Source organism: Leucoraja erinacea, chromosome 37 (assembly GCF_028641065.1).
Source record: "Leucoraja erinacea ecotype New England chromosome 37, Leri_hhj_1, whole genome shotgun sequence".
Taxonomy (NCBI): domain Eukaryota; kingdom Metazoa; phylum Chordata; class Chondrichthyes; order Rajiformes; family Rajidae; genus Leucoraja; species Leucoraja erinaceus.
In genome coordinates, this window is record NC_073413.1 from 7,858,359 (window position 1) to 7,883,194 (window position 24,836).

The window sequence follows — 24,836 nt, forward strand, 5'->3', positions numbered from 1 at the left end:
TTTTCACTTACCTTGATGACATAAACAATCTTAATGACTCCCTCTGGTCCTGCCTGTCAACTGTGTAGGAAAGAATTGCAGATGCTGGTTCAAGTCGGACTGAGAAAGAGTCTCGGCCCGAAACATCACCCATTCCTTCACTCCAGAGATGCTACCTATCCCACTGAGATACTCCAGCATTTTGTGTCTATCTACCCGTTCGTTAACTGTTGACCCTGCAGCGAGGAAAAACCCAAATTGGAGTTTGTGGTACAACAATGCATCTAATAAGCATTATGAATATCTTGGTTTTCTTCCTGCTTCCCAGTTTTTAAATCCTGTTTGAAATTCTTTAACTTCATACTCTTATATTTCCTCAATGGTATGCAAAAATCTTTCTAAAGTCACTGGCAATTCTTTATCAATTGATCTGGTTTCATCCTTCAAAAACAAAGCACTTTTTGGGGGAGATAGAAACATAGAAAATAGGTGCAGGAGGAGGCCCTTCGAGCCAGCACCCCCATTTATAAAATCAATAAGCCGTGCCTGCTTTCTCCCCATATCCCTTGATTCCACTACCCCCTAAAAGAGGTAATTTGAGGAGGCACCTGGATTTGAACTAGGGACCTCCTGATCTGCAGTCAAATGCTCTACCACTGAGCTACACCCCCACACTTGGCTACTGCATTGACTTTCTTTTCATCAAAATCATGGTTATTTCATCCCGAAGATTCTAATCTTCCAGCCAGAATTGACAGTAAACAACTGTCCTAGAATTATGAGTCATAGCATTATCGGCAACCAACTCCTTCCTATGTTGCCACTACTACTGATAACACCAATGAAGGGTAGAGAAATAAATGAAAGAATCAAACAGAAACTGACGTACAAAACTCATTATCTTTTATATCACAGCATATAATACAACTACAGTTAAATGTGTGCAAATCAAGATAAACCAGGAAGAACTTTTTATAAAAGCTCAAAGTAAAACAACAAAGTATTCTAAATCTTTGCCTTCTTTTTTTTTAAAAGACACTATATACACACACACACACACACACACATATATGACTTTTAAAAGAGAAATGCCCAACTTATATGGTCAGTAATTGAGGATTGCTTCTGATATTGTCAGACTTACAATTCAATGAGATTATAAGAAAACAAACCAATGTGACACGGTGACATTTCAAACCACAGCCAAATTACATTTTTACAAAAGATAAAACCAGTTCAGTAACTCTCACTGACACACGGTTGTGTTGTGGTTTCCTCCGGGGGACGTGTGGTCAATGAAATCTGCAGAGAGAATGCTACACAATCTAGGTTCATTTTAGTGTGTGTTTTGTTTCTGAGCAGATAAATAGATGTCCAGCACTCAGTGACAGCACATAATGCCTAGATCAGATATGGAATAAAATCTCACTACTCAACCCCAAAAATGCTTTACAAACAGTCTCCAAAAAATCTCTCTATTGCTCTAGCATGACATTGTCAATCCCCATTCCAGCCATCACTGTGGTCTCTTCTTAGCTAGCCAGTGAAAGACAAGGTTTTAAATCTGAGATGGGTCTAAATTCCAATACAAATTGTGAGGGAACAGGTGCAAATAAGACTCCAACAGAGTGGGAACTGCTGGAGTATATGCGGCTGATGTCATGAAGTACATCTTCACAGTATTATGTTTTATCTGGAAAGCCAGTTTGAGAGGAGACCTGACAGAAGTATATACAATTATGAGGTATAGATAGGGTAGACAGTCAGAACCTTATTCTCAGAGTGGAAATATCGTAAACTAGAGAGCATTGCTTTAAGGTGAGAGGGGCAAAGTTTAAAGGAGATGTGTCGGGCATGTTTGGTTTGCAAAGAGTGTGGTGGGAGCCTGGAACACACTGCCAGGGATGGTGATGGAGGCAGATATCATAGTGTCGCTTAATGCCTTTTAGATAGGAACATGGATATGCTGGGAACAAAGAGATGTGGATCAAGTGCAGGCAGATGAGATTAGTTTATCTTGCCTTCATGTTCAGCCCAGATATTGTGAGCCAAAGGGCCCACATTTAAAAAGGGAATCTGAAAGTTCCCTCATCCCCACAATTAAGTTTCATAACTGAGATTGATGGAACTTCAATAAGACTAAAGGCTACTGAGCCATGTCATGTATTTGGAAGATGCTGTTATGCCACAATCTAATTAAATGGCAGAGCAGGGGCAGAACTTTCTGCCATTTACTTCTATATTCCTGCAAATTGAAAAATACTTCAAACGTTGACAAGGTGCGATTAAACTTGATTTTTTAGAAATAAAATATACCTACAGAGGAACAAGTTGTTTCAGAAGTGCGTGTGGCATTGATAGTCCATATCACGCCACTTCAATTAGGTAGGATCATATTTTCATCCAAACACCCACATGACAATGGGTGACTTTAGATTTTATGCATCAAATACCCTGTTTCTCACAGTAAGGACAGGTCAGATGCATTCCCACAACCCGAGAATTAAACGGTTTGATCAATATCAAAGTACTTAAATAAATGACTGAATTTTCAACGGTATTTAAATCCTTAAAATGTGACCTTGGAAACAAGTGATGAAACTAAACAGTTCGGACAGAAGGTATTTCCGTTTAAAGAGCTCCTTCAGAGAGCCCCAAGCATTCACCATCATTTTGGTTGCATTGAGGAAAGAAAATGGCTTACAAGGAAGAATATTTTAAAACTCATTAAAACATGAATTAATTGGAGACATGATAGAAAATAACTAGAATGCTGGTAACTCAGCCAACAATTCTTCAATTAGCATTTGGTTGTGGTGGTAATTAATGTATGTTTAACCAACCTCATTTTATCCAAGCACAACTTTCTCCATTGGGTTAGAAAATAATTTATGGTTTAAAAGTAGCATAACAATGAGGGAGACAAAAATGCTGGAGAAATTCAGCGGGTGAGTTAGCATCTATGGAGCGAAGGAAATAGGCGACATTTCGGGTCGAGACACTTCTTAAGACTGAAGAGGGGTCGAGACCCGAAACATTGCTTATTTCCTTCGCTCCATAGATGCCGCCTCACCCGCCGAGTTTCTCCAGCATTTTTGTCTATCTTCGATTTTCGAAGTAAACATAACAATGAGGGAAGTATTAGTAAATTAGTACCTAACTTAGCAATGGGACAATCATGTTGTTTGCAAACAGATTAAATAACAACTTATTGTTACTTTAGTATGATGTGATATAATTCTAAAGTAGCAATTATTACTGTAGAATGCTGCTAATGATCACCGAAAGGCTCAGAGATTGTCAGCCATTTTGGCAACCTCATTTTTTTGCGTAACACAATAACCGTTGCTATTTTATCGTTACATGTACAGAATCATCAGACCTGAATGTATCAATCTGTCAATGGTCTTAATTTTTTTCCTAACATGGAATGCATTCCATGATGAAGGTCACTATTTTTTTCTTTATACATAGTTGCTTAGTTTGCAGCAGCTGCACAAAAGCCCCAGACATAATTTGAGAATCTTGATGGGGCAACATCTTAGGGCAATTTTTTTTTAGTACAGGGGAGACAGCACCCTATGATTGGAAAGCACTTTCAGAGAGCCACGTTAGTATTAAAGGAAGAGTTCAAAACTGTATGGAAGAAAACCAGAGACACAAGCATACAAAATTCTTTTAGCTCATGTCAGATTTTTGGATATATTGAAGAGAGAAAATGAGTCATACGTTAGAGCAATTCCACAAAACATTCCGCTCTTCAGCAAAATGCACTCATCCACCATAGAAAAATCCACACAAGTGTTGAATGAAACCAAGTTAAAAGCCATTTGTCGCAAGGAATGAGCAAGAACCATTGTGAAACTCGAGGGAAGCTTCATTTTCAGTATTATAAAATAATAAAATAAAGCAGTGCAAATCCACAACAGGTTGTTCACCAACTGAAGACAAGAGACGGGTTTGGCACTTTAGGTGTGATACTTCATCACAATACCCTCTTACTTTGTTTCCCAGATGGTGAAGGACCTGTTAAATATTAGCAACATTTTATTTATTTGGAGTTTAAAAAAAAATTGTAATATACAGTTAACATTACAAACTTACAAAATGACACATACCCGTGAAAACTACTAGGTTTCAGCAGAGGATGGTCCAGCACTGGCATGTTCATATTTGGCAACGTCAAACCCAATGATACCTCCAAGAAATGCACCTTCTTCTCAGCAAGTCTCCCAGCCTTCTGTTGTAACACCCATTTCAAAGCAGTCTTTTCACACTGTTCATCAATAATTACAATACTATGGAAAAAGGGGTGCTCTTCAACAGTGAACAGTCTTTATCTACAATATATTATTCCGTTTTCTGCTACTGATCCAGTCCCACACATCTCTCAAGGTCAAAGTCCTGGCATGATATAAGCAATGTTATCCAGCGTGTGAGCCTGGGTGAATGAAACAACACAATTAGAAAGATACAGTTGTTAAGGAAGTCAGCAAGCAAATCGATCCAAGTCCTGTCGGAGACACAAAGAAGGGCAGAAATGCTGGAGTTTTACATAGAACACAAAGTGCTGGAGTAACTCAGCAGGTCAGGCTGCATCCCTGGAGGAGATGAATAGGTGAGATTTTGGGGAAGGGGCCTGAGCTGAAACGTCACCTATCTATTCTCTTCAGAGATGCTGCCTGAATTGCTAAGTTACTCTGCACTTTGTAATATCATTGCTGAGGTGACCCGTTGTCTTGTCAAAAACATTTCATTGTACCGTTGACCCTGTGTTAACCTACATATGACAAATAAAACTGAACTGATCTTCTACACCAGTCCTATTAGTGATGGGTGTGATCTGTTTCTTCCTGAAATCTCTCAGGAACTATCAGGCAACATGGTGTCACTGCAACAGTCCTGCTCTCTCACAGCTCCAGCAACGCAAGATTGATTTGGATTGATTTTGACCTCCAGTGCTGTCTGTCTGGAGTTGCACGTTCTCCCAATGACCACATGGTTTCTCCTTGAGTGTTTAGTTTTAAAGACACAGCATGGAAACAAGCCCTTCGACCCACTGAGTCGACAACCCGTACACACCCACAGTTCTATGTTTACAACCTGCAATTTATACTGAAATCAATTAACCTACACTATATTTTAAATTATTTTAGTACATCACTTGGATGTTGCAGGAGAAGGTAAAAACTCACCAAGGTTTCTTTTGGACAGCCGTTAAGATGGTCAACCTGTGCAGTGAGGCATGTTAAAGGACCCAGTGCACAGATTATGGAATCCAGCAAGACAGAGAGACTTCCGGACACTGCCACCATACCCTGGAAAGAGAACATTTGTTTCATCTATCCATTATACAAATTCAAAGAAAAGGGTTTAATAGTGTTAAATATTATTCCTGTATTAGTTTTTAAAAGTAAAATCACAATTCCTATATCCCAGCTCAAGCATCCACTTGAGCTGCTGATCCGATGTGACCACATAATCTCTAATCCGTAGCTGGATGGCCTCTTTGACAGTGAAGTTAAATTCACAGTGCTGTCCTTGAACTCAGTCACAGTTATAGAGTTAGAGTCGTACAGCGTGGAAAAAGGCCGTTTGGCCCAACACCGGCCAACATGTCCCATCTACCCTTTGTGTGAAAAAGTTACCCCTCAGTTTCCTATTTAATCTCCCCCCCCCCCCCCCCCCCCCCCCCCCCCCCACCTCCTAAAACCCATGTCATATAAACATAGAAATTAGGTGCAGGAGTAGGCCATTCGGCCCTTCGAGCCTGCACCGCCATTCAATATGATCATGACTGATCATCCAACTCAGTATCCTGTACCTGCCTTCTCTCCATACCCTCTGATCCCCTTAGCCACAAGGGCCACATCTAACTCCCTCTTAAAGATAGCCAATGAACTGGCCTCAACTACCCTCTGTGGCAGAGAGTTCCAGAGATTCACCACTCTCTGTGTGAAAAAAGTTCTCCTCATCTCGGTTTTAAAGGATTTCCCCCTTATCCTTAAGCTGTGACCCCTTGTCCTGGACTTCCCCAACATCGGGAACAATCTTCCTGCATCTAGCCTGTCCAACCCCTTAAGAATTTTGTAAGAATGTCCTCTGGTTCTCGATTCACCCTACACTGGACAAGAGACTGTGTGTCAACTCGATCTCTTCCTCTCATACACCCCACTACACATGACAATAAAAGACTTTTGAAACCTTTGAAAATATACTTCTGTTACAAAAAGAGTTATCATGCTTGGTGATTTAAAAAATAATATCTACATAAGAAAAAAAGACTTGGTGTAAAAAAATCTATGAAGAAATCTGCGTTTTATTTTGTGGCTTAATCATGTTCCCAAATTTGTTACCGAGATTCATGCTCCAATGAATTTGATCGCCTCCTCTGACACTTTGCTAACATCTCACCTCAGTTTCTTGTAATCGGTGGCCGATGAGGCTCAGTGACTCTCCCAAAAGCTGCAAGTGTGCAGCGACATCGATTGGATCGGCATCTGGCATCTTAACCGGAGAGGAAGACAGACTGATGCCTCCTAATCCCACTGAATGAACGGATTTCTTCTGAGGTATCACCATGCCAGGCAGTGATGAAGAGTTCTGTTTGCCTGATGCAAAGAGGGAATGAACAGAGGAGAAAATCAAGTGCTTGTTGCTAAAACGAGAAGCAAGGACCCCGAGTCGACAGGGCTCTCATACCCTGTGCATCAAAGCATGCACATTCCCAACTGAACCTAAACTGAAAGGTCCCGACCTGAAACGTCACACATTCCTTCTTTCCTGAGATGCTGCCTCACCTGCTGAGTTACTCCAGCATTTCGTGTCTGCCTAAAATGGTCTGGGAACTGCAAAAAAAGAAGTCAAATCCTAGCATATTTTGGGAAGGCAAAATCTGATATCCTTTCCAGCTGCTACAAGGACATGTTGCCTATCCTTTTCCAGTTGTGTTTTCTTAAAAGTCGGAAGAATTCAGAGTTTTATTTCTCACAGAGTCAACAAAGTTCTCACACCACAGTCCCCTCAAAAGTATTTTCACCATCGGCAAGATCATGGGTGCTGCAAATGACGACATGGGACTTCAATTCTACATCTCCTTCAGAACTGCATCACAGTGTCAGCTAGATTACGTGGTCAGTTCTACAGCATGGAGCTTGCAACATAATCTTCAGGCTCTGAGGTCAGGGTTTTATCACTGTGGTCCTAATAATACAGCGTTTTATCACATGACCTGGCACATTGCTGACATGTTTAAAATGCAATTATTTTTCATTTGGGAAGTAAGGAGACAGACTCAGCATCTACAGCCTGCAATTTTGCATCCAACAACAGTATTTGATGTGATAGCCCAGATACTTATTGGGAAGGGGAACAGAAGCAAGCTGGGAGGAAAGTAGAGTTCCCCATTTTGCTGAGCTACGGATAATTACATTAAAGGTCCAGGAATCTTTTCGCAAAGGGAGGAGGTTTGAACGATAAGGAGTTTTTAAAAAGCCTAAGGTACACAAAAGTGCTGGAGAAACTCAGCGGGTGCAGCAGCATCTATGGAGCGAAGGAGGACAGGCAACGTTTCGGGCCGAAACCCTTCTTCAGTCTGTTGAGGCTCCAACTGTTGCTGGCAAACTGTCTGATCAGTTGTTAACAGTGTGAATGTAGACAATACTGCTTCAAGTGAAAATGTAATTACAATTGGCAATATTGTTTTTAACTTGGAAAAGGGAAATGTCTTACATGTGGTAGGGAAATTCATTGGAACCAATGAGAAAGCATGAAACCATAGTCTTCCAGTGCATTAATTTTGGAAGCCCATGATAAATGGTATAAAGTGCAAGCTGGAGAAAATAGGAAGAATCTACTGTTAGACAAAATGTAAAATACATGGTTGCATTTTCAAACGTGCTGGGTGATAGTTTGGCCTCTGAACAGATGTGGGTGGGACACGAGAACTCAAAATTTACTGCATTTCAGTTATCAAGCAAAGATATTATAATGAGATAGTGACACACAGTGTGGAAGCAGGCCCTTCAGCCCACCTTAGGGATGATCTGACTGAGGCTTCTAAGGTGGTGAAGGGAGTGAATCGAGTTTGACAATTTGCTCGAGCTAAAGAAGTTAGGGCGAACTAAGGGTCACAACCTAATGGCACACAAAACACATCATGGTTAGATATCTGGAGGTAGTTCTTTTCCCACAGAATAGTCGACCCATTGAATAAACTACTGACTCATTTGTTCCTTTCAACCATAAATACTGTACCTTTCTGCTTGACAGTTGTATCGTCCAGTGAATCAGTCAGTTTCCGTTTCACTGTCATAGCCTCAGCCTTATTCTGCTTATGTTGTAAGTATTGGCACTTCTGTTTCCAAACCTAGAATTTTAAGAAAAATCTTTTCACTTTCCATAATTCTATGTATAGTTAAAGCCTTGATTGAAGCCTTAGTCAGCCCTCTGAAAAGCTGCTATAGATTCACTTCTAGGCTAAGATGGCATTGGTGCAATAGCTTATATATATTTTAGGCTAATATGCAATTTCTTAAATGTATCTTTGTAATTCTTTGTACTGTTTGATGTGTATATGGACCTGTGTCTGAAATAAATCTTTAATAATAATAATAAAGTTTAGAGAGACAGCGCGGAAACAGGCCCTTCGGCCCACTGCACTGACCAGCGGGGGGGGGGGGGCATGCGCGCGCGCGCGCGCGCACACACACACACACACACACACACACACACACACACACACACACACACACACACACACACACACACACACACACACACACACACACACACACACACCACACACACACACACACACACACACACACACACACACACACACACACACACACACACACACACACACACACACACACACACAATAGGGACAATTCACACTTGTAACAAGCCAATTAACCTACAAATTTGTTTCTATATCAAATATACATGGTCTTTACGTGTTAGCTTTGAGTAAGTTCTTGCATGGTTCAATAAATCCACAGGATCCGATATATTTGCACAAAATCAATCCAGTTACGCATTGACAGTATCGTCAGAAATGTTTGCATTCAAGTGACACGACTGTGACTGTATGAGACTGACAAATAACATAGAAAGATGTGGGCTTCTTAAATAAATGTAATACCAAAGCAAAGAACTCATCATGAACCTTCTTAAAGCATTGGGGCATAACGGGCAGCACGGTGGCTTAGCAGTAGAGTTGCTGCCTTACAACGCCAGGAACCTGGGTTCAATCCTGCCTACGTGTGCTTGTCTGTATGGAGTTTGTACGTTCTCCTCATGACCTGCGCGGGATTTCTCCGAGATCTTCAGTTTCCTCCCACACTCCAAAGACGTACAGGTTTGCCGGTTGATTGGCTTGGTATAAATGTAAAATTGTCCCTGGTGTGTGTAGGGTAGTGTGTGGGGATCGCTGGTCGGTGCAGACTGGGCGGGCCGAAGGGCCTGCTTCCACGCTGTATCTCCGAATTAAACTAAACAGTGGTTTGACTTCAACCGGGAAAATTGTAAAGAACGTAGGAAAGATTTACTCAAAAAGCAGCAGGGTGAAGAACATCGGAAATGGTGCCGGGGAGAGGCTTTAGAAATGCGGACAAATTGGAAAATCATAAAACAATCAAACAAAAAACCCTGGTCTGTCTAGAGTGTTTAAGAAGGAACTGCAGATGCTGGAAAATCGAAGGTCGACAAAAGTGCTGGAGCAACTCAGCGGGTGCAGCAGCATCTATGGAGCAAAGGAAATAGGCAACGTTTCGGGCCGAAACGTTGCCTATTTCCTGCGCTCCATAGATGCTGCTGCACCTGCTGAGTTTCTCCAGCACTTTTGTCTATCCTGGTCTGTCTAGATTTCTGTGTGACCATTGCCAATTGTTTGCATGCGGATGCAGCCCAACAGTGGGGTAGGCTTACCTGTTTATCCTTGTCAGGAAGTTGTTTCCATACCTCAGCCAGCTTCTTGCTGAGTTCACCAAAATCTGTGGCAAAGGCAAACACAACCAGAAGCTGAATCTGTGATTATGGTTAAGCACAATGATACTGCTAAGCTGGCACTGCCCTGTCTACTTATAGGAATACGGCACTGATTACATAGAACTGGTATCAATAGGTGATCGATGGTCACGGGACGGGAGGACGTACAAACTCCGTACAGACAGCGCCCGTAGTCGGGATCGAACCCGACTCTCCGGCGCTGCAAACATTGCAAGGCAGCAACTTGACCGCTGCGCCACCGTGCTGCCCCATGCGTGGATATCCTCCCCAGGTGCTTTGGTTTCCTCCCATATCCCAATTTGTAGATAAACTGGCCTCTGTAAACATGGGCATGGATGCAAAAATCGTATAACATCGAACCAGTGTGAAACCAGTGATCAATGGTCAGCGTGGACTCAGTGGGCCAAAGGGCCTGTTTCCGTGATGCATCTTTCAATCAATAACGTAAAATGAAATATACTCTTACCTATTCCTGGATGCTCAGCGACAATATTAACCCGATACTCTTTGCAAAACAGCTGATAAGCAGATATATTCTTTTTTTTCTGCAATAAATATATGGAAATATCACAAAAGAAATTCAAAATGATAAAAGTCAAAAGTATAATACTATCTTTTTTTTCCTTTATGGCTGCATCTATAACTAAATATATGGAAATATGCACAAAAGAAACATTCAAAGGCCATTCGGCCTTCGAGCCTGCACCGCCATTCAAGTCAAATAAATTTTACAAAGTCAAAAGTAATCAATACTAATACTATGATGCTCTGCTGAACAAATTCAGCTTTCCTTTATGGCTTGCTATCTATAGTTGACTAAATTATATTACTTTCTTAAAACTTGAGTGAGTTTGTAATGAAGTGGAAGAATGCTTAAACTGAGGATTGGCATGGATTCCTCTTTCACATAATTCATTTTGGCGTCAAGCATTCTCAGATCACCTAATGGATTGTTCAATGTTCCATTTACTCCACCGTAACAATGTATACCTCAGCTCCATGGTCTTTGTTAGCAAGTTACAGCTATTTCGTTCAGCAATTAGCAATATTACATTTCTATTAAAGGATATTGGTGTGTTGGACCCATCCCCATTCTGCTCCTGGTGGTGGCCTCAGTATTTTTAATATACTTATTAAAAAAAGGTATTTTAGTACGAACATTAAGAGCAAGAGGGTAACTAGGAAAAGAATAACATTACGAGAGACCCAAGGGGAAATTTATGCATGGAGCTAGTGGATATAGGTATGGTTTTAAATTAAATTAATATTTTTCATCTGTAATCACTGAGGAGAAAGACATTGTAGTTTGATATTTCAGGTGAGATAGTGGAGTTTAGGAGCTGCAGATGCTGGTTTACACCAAATAGCCCTGCCCCACGGTGCGAGTTCATTCCAAGAGCTCTCCCGAGTTTAAAAAAAAATCAAACTCCTGGTAAGCACGGAGAATGAACGTGGTGGGTACGTCGGAGCTCGGGGACGTCTCTTAGCGCTAACGGCAATTACTCGGGAAGACTCGCTAAAGACTCGTGAAGATTTTTCAACATGATGAAAAATGTCCACGAGAGCCCCGAGTAGCGACGAGTGGCCATTGCCGTAGATCTCAGAGTTCGAATCAGGGCAAACTCGGGAGTACTCTTGGAGTGAACTCGTATCGTGGGATAGGGGTTTAAGATAGACACAAAATGCTAGAGTAATTTAGCAGGTCACTCAGCCACTCTGGAGAAAAGGAATAGGTTTCAAATCAAGATCCTTCTTGAGCCCACCCGAAACATCACCTATTCCTTTTTTCCAGAGATGCTGCATCTGCAGAAGTTAGGGCTTTCTTGAATTTTCCTTTTATAGTTTTTATAGAGTTTACTAGGAACATGCTGGTCATGAACCCTCAAGGGCAACTGATACTTCCACAATTAAAATGATAATTGTATTGCAAAAGTATTTAATTCTCATTCTCATGCTCAAGGCATCACACGGTTCAAAGAGTTTAGATACAAGTTTTCCTTACATGTCATCATCTCTAATCTAAACTGACAGTAACTTGGACAAGAAACTGAAAGTTTAATGTTTCAAAGAAGGTACTTGAGTAGCCCTACCTTTTCAGGTTTCTCTATCTTTTCTTTATCTTTCTCTTCCTTTTTCTTCTTTTTCTCTGTCTGTCCTTCGATGTGGAATATGGAAGGTGGGGGCACATTTATTGCATAAGGTGTGCTAACGGATGGCTGTGATGGATAACAGCACTTACTGGCGGATATGACCTTCCCTGAGCCATGAGTCAGCAGCTTCTTAGACTTGCTTGAGTGTTTCTTTTCCTTGTGTTTTTCCTTGTCCTTCTTTTTTTTGCTTTTTTTCTCTTTCTTCTTTTTCTTTTTCATCTCTCGGAAAGAATCGTCGATAACCAGCTCCCCCGCCTCGAGTTCCCCGCCGGAAGACGATGCAGAATCCAATGCTTCCAAACCTGCGAACTCGTACTCCGAGAGGTTACCCGCCTGGACATCAGTGTAGAAATGAGAGGCAGATTCAAAGCCCTCACTAGCCCGAGGCTCTGTCTTATGTTTTTTGCGTACGGCCGACGGCCTTGGCAAACTGTGGGCTTCCAGGGCAGAGAGGAAAGCGCCATGATCCTCCCTACTCACCTTCCTGGATGGTTTCTTTTGACTTGATGTCCCTGCAAAATTTGAAGGCCTCATCATCCATGCCCGACTTGTCCTTTGGCGAGAGGAGGAGTTTCATTTTTAACCCCTCCCCCTCGCGCACGGTCACTGTATCAGTATTTACAAAGAGCGGCTTCATCTTTTTTGACTTGTGGAAGCTTCCTTCCTCGGAGGGTTCCTCGGTATCTGCACTGGCAGCTTTTTTCTTGTGCTCCCTCTTGCTCTCAGCGTGAAAAGGAGGATGGGACGTTGAGCCAAAAGCAGAAAACGGTTTCTCAACTTTTTTGGAAGTCTTTGTGACGGTCGGTGCGGGTGAGGTTATGGCCTTGAGAAGGCCCATGGCAGTGTCAGGCTGTTGACCATCAAGTTTTTTTTTCTTCTTTACAGGTTCCATCGGTGACAGTTCTATACAAACACACAGAAAGAGAGATACTGAATTGATTTGTGACAAAGGTTCGCTGGAAGCACAGGAATGTTGCAGTGACTGCGGCTTCCTCCCTCTGAAAAGGAAAAGCTGAGGAAGAGTTTATTTAATGGCCTTTAATACCCTGTAGGAGTTTGACAGAATAGACAGAGAAGACTTTTCCAATGTCCAAAATGGAAGACAATTACCAATGAATCTGATAAGAAACTCGGGAGAAATGTCTTTACCCACAACGTGTTGAAAGCGCATAAGTTGCCTTCACAGGAAATAGCTTAAATAATTAAAGAACAGAGAATAGTCAGAATAAATAGGTCATTTATCCATTATATACACTATTCCTTGTGCGGTGCCACAAGCATCAGCTACCATATAATCTAAAGATATGACTTGAATGTGAGGACTGAACATAAACATAACTTACTGACAGCAGAAAGCAGGGAAATAAATCCCGAGGGAGATATGAAGAGTCTAAATAGGGAGAGACAGGATAAATGAATAGGCAAAGGATGTCAGATCAGGAAACATAATCATATGGTAACTTATGATAAGTAACTGGAAAGGTAAATGGTATACAAAGGAGTTGAATTGTGAGACTAAACACAAGTTGTCATAAGCCTTTTCAGAAAAAAATGAGCGTGCTGTCCCTCAAGCTTATGTTGATTGTTTACTGGAAACATATAGGAAGCTAAAGATAGAGAGATCAGTGTGGAAGTGGGGTGAAGAATCAACGTGAAAGACATCGGGAAGCCCAGGTTTACCCTTGTGGATTGAACATACATGTACTGCAAAGCAACCAAGCAATCTGCGTTTCATTTCTTCAGTGACAGACGCCAACTTTGCTTCCATCCAGATTCAGTGGAAGAGTGGTGCAGTGGTATAACTGATAAGAACTGCTGCCTCACTGCGCCAGCGACCCAGGTACGATCCTGACTACGGGTGCTTGTCTGTACGGAGTTTGTACGTTCTCCCCGTGACCTGCATGGGTTTTCTCCGAGATCTTCAGTTTCCTCTCACACTCCAAAGACGTACAGGTTTGTTGGCTTAGTATAAATGTAAATTTCCCCTTAGCGCGTGCAGGGTAGTGTTAATATGCGGGGATCGCTGGTCGGTGCAGACTCGGTGAGCCGAAGGGCCTGTTTCCGCGCTGTATCTCTAAAACTAAAACTCAGGTGTTGCCTGTGTGGAGTTTGGACACGATCCCCATTATCCGGTGGGTTTCCTCAGGATGCACCAGTTTTCTTCTATATGTCAAACATATCGGACTTGGCCTCAGTAAATTTCCACCAGTGTGTAAGTGAATAGTAAAAACTTCAGGGAACTGATGGGGAATAATAATTAAAATGGGACCCCCCTTCCTCTCTAGATGCGCCTGCGAGTTGGGGGCTATGCGTCAATGGATAGGGCGGTTATGGGGTAAAAGGAGCAAATTAATAATATTAATATATCAAGGGGGGCAGTTAGCGTGTGTGCGGGGGGGTAGTTAGTGTGTGTGACGCCTGCAACCCTGGATAGAGGGAAGAGGGGATGGGTACAGTGCAGGAAATAGAAATAGATATGGTCAAGAGCTGTGCCAATTATCATGGCAGGAAACAGTTGTCGATAAGGAAAATAAAGCAGAAATAGCATCAGATGATGAATCTCCAAAATTCCATAGACACAAAAAGCTGGAGTATCTCAGCGGGACAGGCAGCCTCTCTAGAGAGAAGGAATGGGTGACGTTTCGGGTCGAGACCCTTCTCCAGAGTATGAGTCGGGGGAGGGGGAGGGGAAGATACAGAGAAGTGTAAGGTGTGAGAACATGACATCAAAGGGGGTGGCGATCAAGGAAAATGTAGAATAGATCATTGTTAGCGAGGGGAAGGAAACAACAAAGCAGAGATAAGATGCAATCAGGGACAGTGACTGGTCAGAGAACTGGGAAGCGGGAGGGATGGAGAAAGAGGGAAAGCAAGGGTTACTTGCCGTTAGAGAAGTCAATATTCATACCGCTGGGGTGTAAGCTGCCCAAGCAAAATCCTTGTTCTGGAGGGTTATGCATGCTAGGTCATTGAATATATAAATAGGTGAGAGATAAATTGTTGAAAGATCAGGGATTGAGAGTTATGTAGAACTGATGCAGAAGAGGGGATGATACTCGGGACAGATCAACCATGATCTATGTTTCTATGATCATGTTCAATGAAGGGGCAGGCTTGAGATCCGTGGCTGACTCCTATTTTCTTATGTTCTGATGTGATGGACACACTGAAATGAAGAGACTGATTGCAGGAGGCAGGATGGGAAGAAACGCAGTGAAGATAGCTGTGGTCCTGCAGTGGATACTGCTTGCTAACCTGATCTCTGAAATGGAAATAATGTTAGAAAGAGAAGCGTCAGAGATATTTTTACCTCCATGGTGGAACTCTTCCCCTGTTAAATGGTGTAATTTCTTCTTTTTCTTAGGAAAATCAGCAGCCAAAAGGAAACCTTCAATCTCCTTCAAATGGAACAAAAAGAGAAAGATTAATTTGATGCACACTGTGTGAAAATATATTCCACTTAATGTTTATGTTAATCTATACAAGCCAAGACTAAATGGATATTTAAGAGATGAGCAAAAGGTTCATGAAAAGGGGTTAAGTTGGAGAATGAGTTGTAATTTGAATTGTAACGTTACTCTTTTCGCTTTGATTTAGAGAATCAGCGAATAATACGACATGCTAATGTGCATTTAGCCTAACATGACACCATCAACTCTCTTAAAAAATAATAGTTAACCAACTACCCAATCATTCCCTCCTGCACCGTGCACAAATTATTTTTTTCTTTCAGAGCTTTTCGAAAACAGTTTGAAAATTGAATCTGTATCCAACACACATTCATTCAAAAAGCTGCAGTAACTCAGTGGGACAGGCAGCATCTCTGGTGAGAAGGAATGGGTGACGTTTCGGGTAGAGGCCCTTCTGAAGAATTAACTTGAATTAACTCTGAAGAAGGGCCTCAACAAAAAACGTCACCCATTCCTTCCCTCCAGAGATGATGCCCGTCCCGCTGTGTTACTCCAGCATTTTGTGTCTATCTTCGGTTTAAACCAGCATCTGCAGTTCCTTCTTACACACATTCATTCATGACAGGCAGTAGGCTCCGATTTCTAAACACACAACAGAGAAGAGTTTCTCCTCATGTCTCTTCTGGTTCCATTGCCAATCACTTTAAAAATGTGCCCTCTGGTTACTGGGAACAGTTTATTTTTAGTTACTCGTTTACAAACCTTCATGATTTAAAAATCTTTTAACATCCGTTACCACAACTATAACAAGAGGGACACCAACAGATTTCCAGCATTCCCACTAAACTGCATTCCTTCATTCTTAGAATCGTTTTAGTACCACTCTACAGTATTTTCTCCAAAGCTTTCACATCCTTCCCAAAGTGAATGGAACTGGGCTCAATATTCCAGCTACGACCAGGCTGGTATTTTAGTAACATCCTGGCTTTTGTACTGTAGGCCTCAATTTACAAGACCAAAGGTTGCAAATGTTTTATCAACTGCTTTGTTAAGCAGTACTGGTACTTCAAAAGTTAATGCCAAACATTCTGCCTGGGTCATTGCTGTCAGGTTGAATGTCTTCACTAAATGTTTGTTAAGAAATTTGGAAGGATATCAGATGAATTCCAAAAACCCCTGCAAGCATCAATGCAAACACAAATTTTCAGTCAATGGCGATGTGCATTCAGCCCATCTTGACACCATCAATAAAGTTCCTGTCAATGAAGAGAGAAGGTCGTCACCTTATGAACTTGCCAGTTTCAGATTGGGGTAGAGAATGATTCCTGTTTAGTGGACAACATCCAGGATTACCAACCAATACATTCTTAGCTCTCACAAGATGCTGCTGGGATTCAAGGGAGATCACCAGGTTACTGGCAGTAATGTCAATCTGCAAAGATCTAATCCAAATAAAATTTGGACGCTGCCCACATGATGTTGGGTGACCTTTCTTTTCTTGTTATTCAGGAATACCTTTAATGAAATGATTCCAGGATATTACAGGTAAAAACCAAACTGCATGGGAATTACAGCTGGAAAGCAAACAATTGGCAGTCCATGATGCCCTGGACAATGGAAGTTAGGACAAGCTTGTACAGTTATTGCACCATTTGTTCTATTCCTACTCTTAGTTACAGGTAAACCTCACAACGGTTGTTGTAATGTAAAACATTTAACAAAACACTGTTGGAATAATTCACACGACACGTGAGTGACTATCAAACTGTAGCTCCTTTATTTACAATAAGCAAGCAGTACTCATCAGACCAGGGATGTAGTCGATGAAGAGACTGCTCTGCAGATTCAAAGCATACAGTATTTTGCTCAGAACAACTCAGTTCTTCCCACAGAACCAGCTTGATAACTTACCTTCAACAGTAAGTAATCCAAGAGTTTGATGTTTGCTGGAGCTCCCTCCTCGTTAAATATTGTTTAGAGGAGTTTTACAGTTGCAGATACATACACACACACCCCTCCCCCTCCCCTCAAACCCCATCATTAATTAATATGCTGCAAAGTCTTCAACTCCAGCAAGTCCTGCATTCAATCTCTGTTTATATCGTGCACTGCCAGCATGGATCATTGCAAACTAATCAGGAGTTATAATCCTGGATGATTTTCCCACTTGCAGGAAAAGTCACCGAATAGAAACATACAGAACCATGGCATCAGCCAGGCAGAGATCAGCCAGTTCAGCACAGACTTGGATTTTCCTGGCTCATTGCACAAATCTAGCGAGATGATTCAGGATTATGCCTGTTTTCAATGGAGCACAAAATGAGAGATTCTATAATGATACGCACATGTAATAAAGAGAACATTACCAAAGGTAACTGCAAGCCTGCTACGCAGACACCAGGTGGCAACCTTCTTCCTACCTCATTATCAATATAATTTATGACATGCACCTTTCTGACATCAACATGAAGACAATGAGTTGCAATGTAAGTGTCACAGGACACAGAATGGGGACAGGTGAGAATAGTTGTAGAAAGGCAGAGAATCCATTGAGATAGACCATATCACACACTGAAACTGCAAATTCAATAGACAATAGGTGCAGGAGTAGGCCATTCGGCCCTTCGAGCCAGCACCGCCATTCAATGTGATCATGGCTGATCATCCCCAATCAGTACCCCGTTCCTGCCTTCTCCCCATATCCCCGCTATTTTTAAAAGCCCTATTTCACATTAAAATTCACATTAAAAAATCAAAATGGTTTCAATATTTAATTACACATCAATTATTTTTTAATTAGATACAATACTTTTAATTATTCCAGCCATGGAGTATCAAAAGCAACGGGTTTGATTAAAGTTCTTGTGTCCAACAAAAGCCGTCTGTTCCTGGCCACTATTATTAATCCCTTTTGTGATGTAGTGCAAACACAAAATAAACAACAACTAGATATTGCTCAGCTTCGCTTGCCTGAATCACACCCCCCCCCCCCCACCATAAATCTGGAGGTCCTCTGGACTCTCCTCAAACGGAGGAGGATGAGAGATGGGGCGGCTATGTGTGTCCAAGGTGAGCAAAAACAGCAAGGATTAAAACAAAAACACAAATAGTTGCCCTCACCTTCGCTTTCTTTTTGGCTGACTTTCGGACTTCAGCATCTATTTCCTCCTCTTCTTTCAGCAAATCTTTATACGAGCGCTTCTTCTCTCGTTGGCTTCTGCCTGCAGCCAGACCCACCTCTTCAATTCCGCTTTCACCCACTATACAATCTGCAACAGCAGTAAAGGGCTTACAGATCATCTGCTTATATCTTTAATGTTTAGTTGGGGAGGGGAGGAATGGAGGGTGCTTCCACTGCACCAACGCCTTTTCTCCTTTAGCTCAGGGATGAAATGATTCGACCTCGGGCTTCTCCCTATCCACTGTCATTGTAGTTCTGCGACAACTTGCAGGAAAGGCGTCTATATTGGGGCGGGCAATTGAATCAACTATAACAGGGTGAGCCACACAAGAGGGCCAGCCTAAAACTGGTCTAAACCTATTCATAGAGCAGGTGAGCTTGTTCGTTCACTGTCTTCTCTTCTGTACCGTCCTAAGCTCCACCCCATGATGCTCTATAGCCAGCCATTACAACACAATGGAGCATCCCAGGACAGCTTTGCCTCTGCGGGTTGTCACCTGATCTCTCAGATGAAATTGACATCTTGCATCCACGCATGACACAATACATTCCAATGTGCTGTGCAAACACAGTCTGTGTTAAGAAGTCCAAGTTTCAGGTTAAACCTGGGATTCAAACTTGTAATCCTGTGTTTGGGAGGTCCACTGTGATAAGGGGGCTTCTGTGTAAAGCAACCATCATTTTGTGCATATCTTGCAATGCTCCTCAAGAGATGATGTGCGTTATTCTTCTGGTGACGGCATCATTCTTAGATCAGTTGTAACACAAACAGCTGTTGTAGAAAGCAGCCAATATGCTCATCTCAGCCTGGACTCATTGACCAGAATAGCACAGGTTCACACTTGAATTCACGGCAGTATGACGTTTAACTGGACTTTAACTGGAGAGCAGGCGATAATGCTGTAATTAAATCTGGAGTAAAGCTCGCTGAAGATCGCTAACTATAAGAGCCTTTTCCGTACCAGTCTCCGTTGAATTGAATGCAGACAAGAAAGCACCTTAAACCAACCCACTTAGGGCATGAAAGCAGAGGCCAAACACAAATGATTTTCATATTCATTTCTCTGCCAGATATTTTCTACAGTTCTGCAAAGATGTTTTTTCTTGTTAAATCAGAAAGCATTTAAGCTTCCATTTGGTAGTAGAGGAAATGTCTTTGTTGATCAGGCATGACCTAATTGATTGGCAGAATAGGCTTGAAAAGATCGAACAGATAACTGCTGCTCTCAATGGACTTATAGCCCAAATGCACAACTCTGCATCAGAGCCAAGTTAGCCCAATGGCAGCTAACATTCAGACTTTCCTCAAAGGAATACTTCACACTCTGGTGATGATTCCAACGCCACAAATTAAAATGCCTCTTTGAGGATCAATCGACTAAGATGAAGAGAGGTACAAGAAGCTCCTCTGGATCACTAGTATCCTGCTTAAGTAATTTAGGACTTATTTTACAGTGAATTAGAGAAATAGAAAAAGTGGATAGGAAACATGTTAAATTAGCAGTTGTATAGAAAATAAAGGAAGATACACATTTTAAGTAAGGTCCTTGTATGTGAATACTTGGCCAATAAACGTACTTACTTAAAAAGATGCACATTTTAGTTTCTTGTAACCACATCAAATAAGGAAATCGAGCAGCCGGTAATTTTGCTTAAATATTCCTTTTTGTCTTCATCAAGGTACAAAATGTAACACTGTCCCACAACACAACCTACAACTTTTTATCGCAGTATTAAACATTCCAAGATCAGAACAGATCAGATGTAAAATTAAAGGGCCCTCCACAATCCTCCAGCAATACAGCACAACAGAAGGGCATCTCCTGATTAGTCACCAGTAGGCTTAATACTTCCAACTTACCTTGCACTAGCAACAGAAAAGCGCAACACTGTGAGGTTCATGGCGGACACCAGATTTTGACTCTACATTCACCCTGATTTTCACTCTGAAAAAGTAGGAAGGCAAATGCAAGAATGCCTCACAAGGGTCTGTCACAGTATTACACTCAGGAAATCAAAGCTGCAAATGAAAAAGCACCATGATCATTTATAAGTTGTGGACCAAGATGCACCAAAATATTACTTTTCCACTTGGGAACTTCCAGATTTAATGAGAGATTTAATTTTGGATCCAGCCTCAAGAGTAGATGCAATTTAATTCAATGCAGTCCATTACGATTCAGAAAACAGGTCCACAGACAAGATCTAATATGCCCCAAAATTTAATACCTATCTCTTACATCTGTAAACATCCATATTAGTCTTGCACTTAGCTTACAAAATGATTTGTGATTTACAGTAAGGAACAGTTTCATGCTCTAGCACACACTGTACAAACCAAAAATTAAACAATCTTATAAATGCATTGTAAATACACTGCATTTAATTACCAAGTCAAACTATTGTAAAATTAGGTATAGCTTTATTATATACAATTCAGTCAATGACTTTACAGGTAGGTGTACGGGGCTTTTACTGTAGCAAAACTTCCCAAGACACTATATAGTGGCAATTGCAAAAATTCACACCAATCCATAAAATTACAAGATCAAATAGCTAAATCCTTGATTGAAAAGATTGTAATGTTTTAAGAGCATCATAAGGAAAGGGAAAAGGAGAAAGGCAGAGAGGTTTATTGAGGGAACGATACCTGGAAGGAGGGCTCCAATGATGGAGGAAAGAAATTTGGGATGCACAAGAAGCTTTTGTTAAACACACTCCTAAAATATTCCCTGCATAATTGCTCACACTGCATAAGAAAAATCAGACTATATAACTTTAACCTTGTACATTGTTACTCCAAAATTGAATTTCAATATTACCTGGCCAGTATGCTGCTAAGAATGAACTTGCAAGGGGAGGAAAAGCACCAAAACAAGCCACATTAACACAACCAGCCCCATACCACTGGACAAGAGAGGGAGATGGTGAGAAGAGTGAATCTGCCTCAGAATAAGAGTTCCTACTCCTGATCACAGCATAGCGCTCACTAAATTTAGATAGTACAGTAAATGATCACACGACCCCTCTCTTTAGCTGGGAACCATAATTTGTGTGCTGCTTTCTGGTATTCTGGTATCCCTCCCATCTTGGATCGAACTATCAATAACATTCCACATTCACACTTTGACATTAGGCTGCAAATCACATCATTGTGCACAGAGGTTCACATTAATTAATTAGTAGAGTAAGTGTTAAAAAAAAGATTTAATTAGAAAAACTGTACAAGGAGCACCATATCATGATGCATTTTGAATATTCAACGTCCCATAAAGTACTTTACCTAATCTGTAAAAATTATGGAGTGCCTCTTGAAATAAAACGATATTATTCTAAAAACATTACACGTCTGGTTATAAGGAAAGTTTAATGCGGCCACGACAAATCAAGAGGTCCATATTCCTTGCGAAAAAAGCATTGTTATTGAAGAGACTATAAAAATTGTAAACATGTAGGCTTAAGAATTATGCGATTCAGAAAGCTTGACTGAAGGAGCATCTTGGATTTTATAAGATGATTTGTATGTTTTAGATGCAAGCTCCAAGGTGCATCATTCTGTTATCAACCCAAAGAATTACCTTCTTTCTTCTTGAGTGCTTCATCATAAGCCATGACTAGAGATTAAATTTAAAATACTTTTTGACAGCGTAAACATTTGGAAAATCAAGTTTCTTCAGCCAGTTGGTTTCATCTGTATATAATCCTGCAATGACAGGAGAAGGGAAAAAGTCTTACATATTTTAGTATCTCCTTTCCACAAAATTAGCAGACAAAAAAATCAATATCAAAGGGAAATAAAATCTCCAGCCAACCCACCTTCCTACAGATGTATCAATATTGATCTCAATCAATATTGAGAGAACTGCGTCATTCTCAAAGGCAAAGTACCATCTGGGAGTGACTCTTCAATTTTTGCCAAATGGGATAGATTCAGTATAGATCTTGCAGCTAAAAAACTGTGTCACCCATTAGGTGCTCTCGGTGGGAGCAAGTGCCAAATGAATTCCACCATGATTTGTAAACTCAAAGCCTGGCATATCCCTTAATCTACCATTACATTGAAGCTAGGATAAATATGCATAAAAGGAACTTTAACAATGATGAGGCTACAAATTTACAAATGAGAAGACTGAAGATCTGAATATAAATAACTGGGACTGGAAAAGAAAGTCTTTAAGATGTTGAAAAGGTTCAACAACAGAGATGCAGAAATGTTTGGAGTTGTGAGGAAGACTATTTTTATGACACTTAAATGTAAAAGTAGCCACTATAAAACAAAGCTGACAAACTCAAAATTATTTCCCAGACGCATGAGAAAATGGAACTTGCAATCGTGTGTCGTTACTGAGTCAAAGGAATTTCGATTTAATGGGAAATTAGTCAAGCGCTTTAAAACAGTAAAGGGAAGTGGGTTTTGGCCTGAAACGTTGCCCATTTCCTTCACTCCATAGATGGTGCCGTACCCGCTGAGTTTCTTCAGCAATTTTGTCTACCGTGGGAAGTGGCCAAGGTCATTTGAGGCATATGTCAGGTTTCTAAGCCATATATTTTAATAATGTCTTCAGTGCCACAAACTTGGCAATTCATTATTATCCCCCAATATCCTGCAATCTCCCTTTCCCATTTGGAAACCTCCACTCTCACCATCACCCATGGGTTAATTCTGTCTCTCCCTGGAGGAATCACTGATTTGATAACCCATCTATACCTCGGTGATTGCCAATCACCCCCCCCCCCAAATACTCCTTTCACCAGGAAAAAAATAATTGCACTACTATGACTGTATGCACGTAAATATATTTATTTATTGCTCATATGAGCAATAAATGAGGCCACAGTTCATTGGCTATATTTAAGAGGGAGTTAGATGTGGCCCTTGTGGCTAAGGGGATCAGAGGGTATGGAGAGAAGGCAGGGATGGGATACTGAGTTGGATGATCAGCCATGATCATATTGAATGGCGGTGTAGGCTCGAAGGGCCGAATGACCTACTCCTGTACCTATTGTCTGAATCTGAATCTGAAGGGCCGAATGGCCTACTCCTGCACCTATTGTCTATGTTTCTATATTCTATGTCGCTCTTCTGGGTGAGATGCTAACTGCATTTCGTTGAATCTGTACTGTACACTGCACAATGGCAATAAAGTTTGAATCTGAATCTGAATCAGTAACACCACCTTTCATTTTAAAGCCATTGGTAAATTTGAAATATTTTACTTTCTAAATATTTGAAGACGAAAGATAAAGCGATTGGAAGATGAGGTTAAGGAAGGGATGGCACAGGTGTTGTATTTAGCCTGAGGTCCAGGGTTGCATCTCCCTGGGCAACAAGGTCTTCCCGCTCTTTCTCTTTAACTCTGTGGCCCGCTCTCTCGCTGCCCGAACCCCCCTGCAGCGGCCGCCCACCGAGCGACCTCCCCCGGTCTCGGTTGGTAGGAAACGCCGAGGCTCTGCCCGTGACGGTAGGCCCTCCCCGCCGTTTGCCGGGGTGGCGGGTCTCAGCGGCCCCGCGCCTGTTGCCCGAGGGTCAGGACCGCGGTCTCTCGGCGCGGTGAGGCGTGAGGGGAGCGCATCCCCCCGGGCTGGGCTCGTACCGTGAAGAAGAAGCCGCCGCCGCTCCGGGGCGCCGGTCCTCGCCAACCGCCGCCATATTGGTCGGAAAAAACAAGAGCCAGCCGCTCACAGGCATCAAACATCGAGCACGGAGCACATCGATCCGCATCGCCGGGAAGCAGCGAGCGGCAATCGATGCCCCGTGCCTGCAATGTGCATGGACACGGAAGTATCCAAGATAGACACAAAAAGCTGGAGTAACTCAGTGGGACAGGCAGCATCTCTGGAGAGAAGGAATGGGCGACGTTTGGGGTCGAGACCCTTCTTCACTTTCTGCAGAACAAGGTCTTAGAAACATAGAAACATAGAAATTAGGTGCAGGAGTAGGCCATTCGGCCCTTCGAGCCTGCACCGCCATTCAATATAATCATGGCTGATCATCCAACTCAGTATCCCGTACCTGCCTTCTCTCCATACCCCCTGATCCCCTTAGCCACAAGGGCCACATCTAACTCCCTCTTAAATATAGCCAATGAACTGTGGCCTCAACTA

At 41.8% G+C, this 24,836-nt stretch overlaps 1 protein-coding gene and 1 non-coding gene across 2 annotated transcripts; both read right to left on the reverse strand.

The window, feature by feature from the left end:
- Positions 1 to 578: 578 nt before the first annotated feature.
- Positions 579 to 650, reverse strand: trnac-gca (transfer RNA cysteine (anticodon GCA)). Its single transcript has one exon. It is a non-coding gene; the product is annotated as a tRNA-Cys (tRNA).
- A 2,472-nt stretch (positions 651 to 3,122) lies between these two features.
- hmgxb4a (HMG box domain containing 4a) lies at positions 3,123 to 24,481 on the reverse strand. The gene is given in 12 exon segments (XM_055663254.1): positions 3,123 to 4,420; positions 5,175 to 5,297; positions 6,394 to 6,590; positions 8,236 to 8,347; positions 9,910 to 9,974; positions 10,457 to 10,535; positions 12,081 to 12,657; positions 12,659 to 13,043; positions 15,451 to 15,538; positions 18,671 to 18,819; positions 22,310 to 22,434; positions 24,326 to 24,481. Coding segments are annotated over 11 exon segments (1,854 nt in total). The 5' UTR covers positions 22,344 to 22,434; positions 24,326 to 24,481; the 3' UTR covers positions 3,123 to 4,375.
- Positions 24,482 to 24,836: the final 355 nt, after the last annotated feature.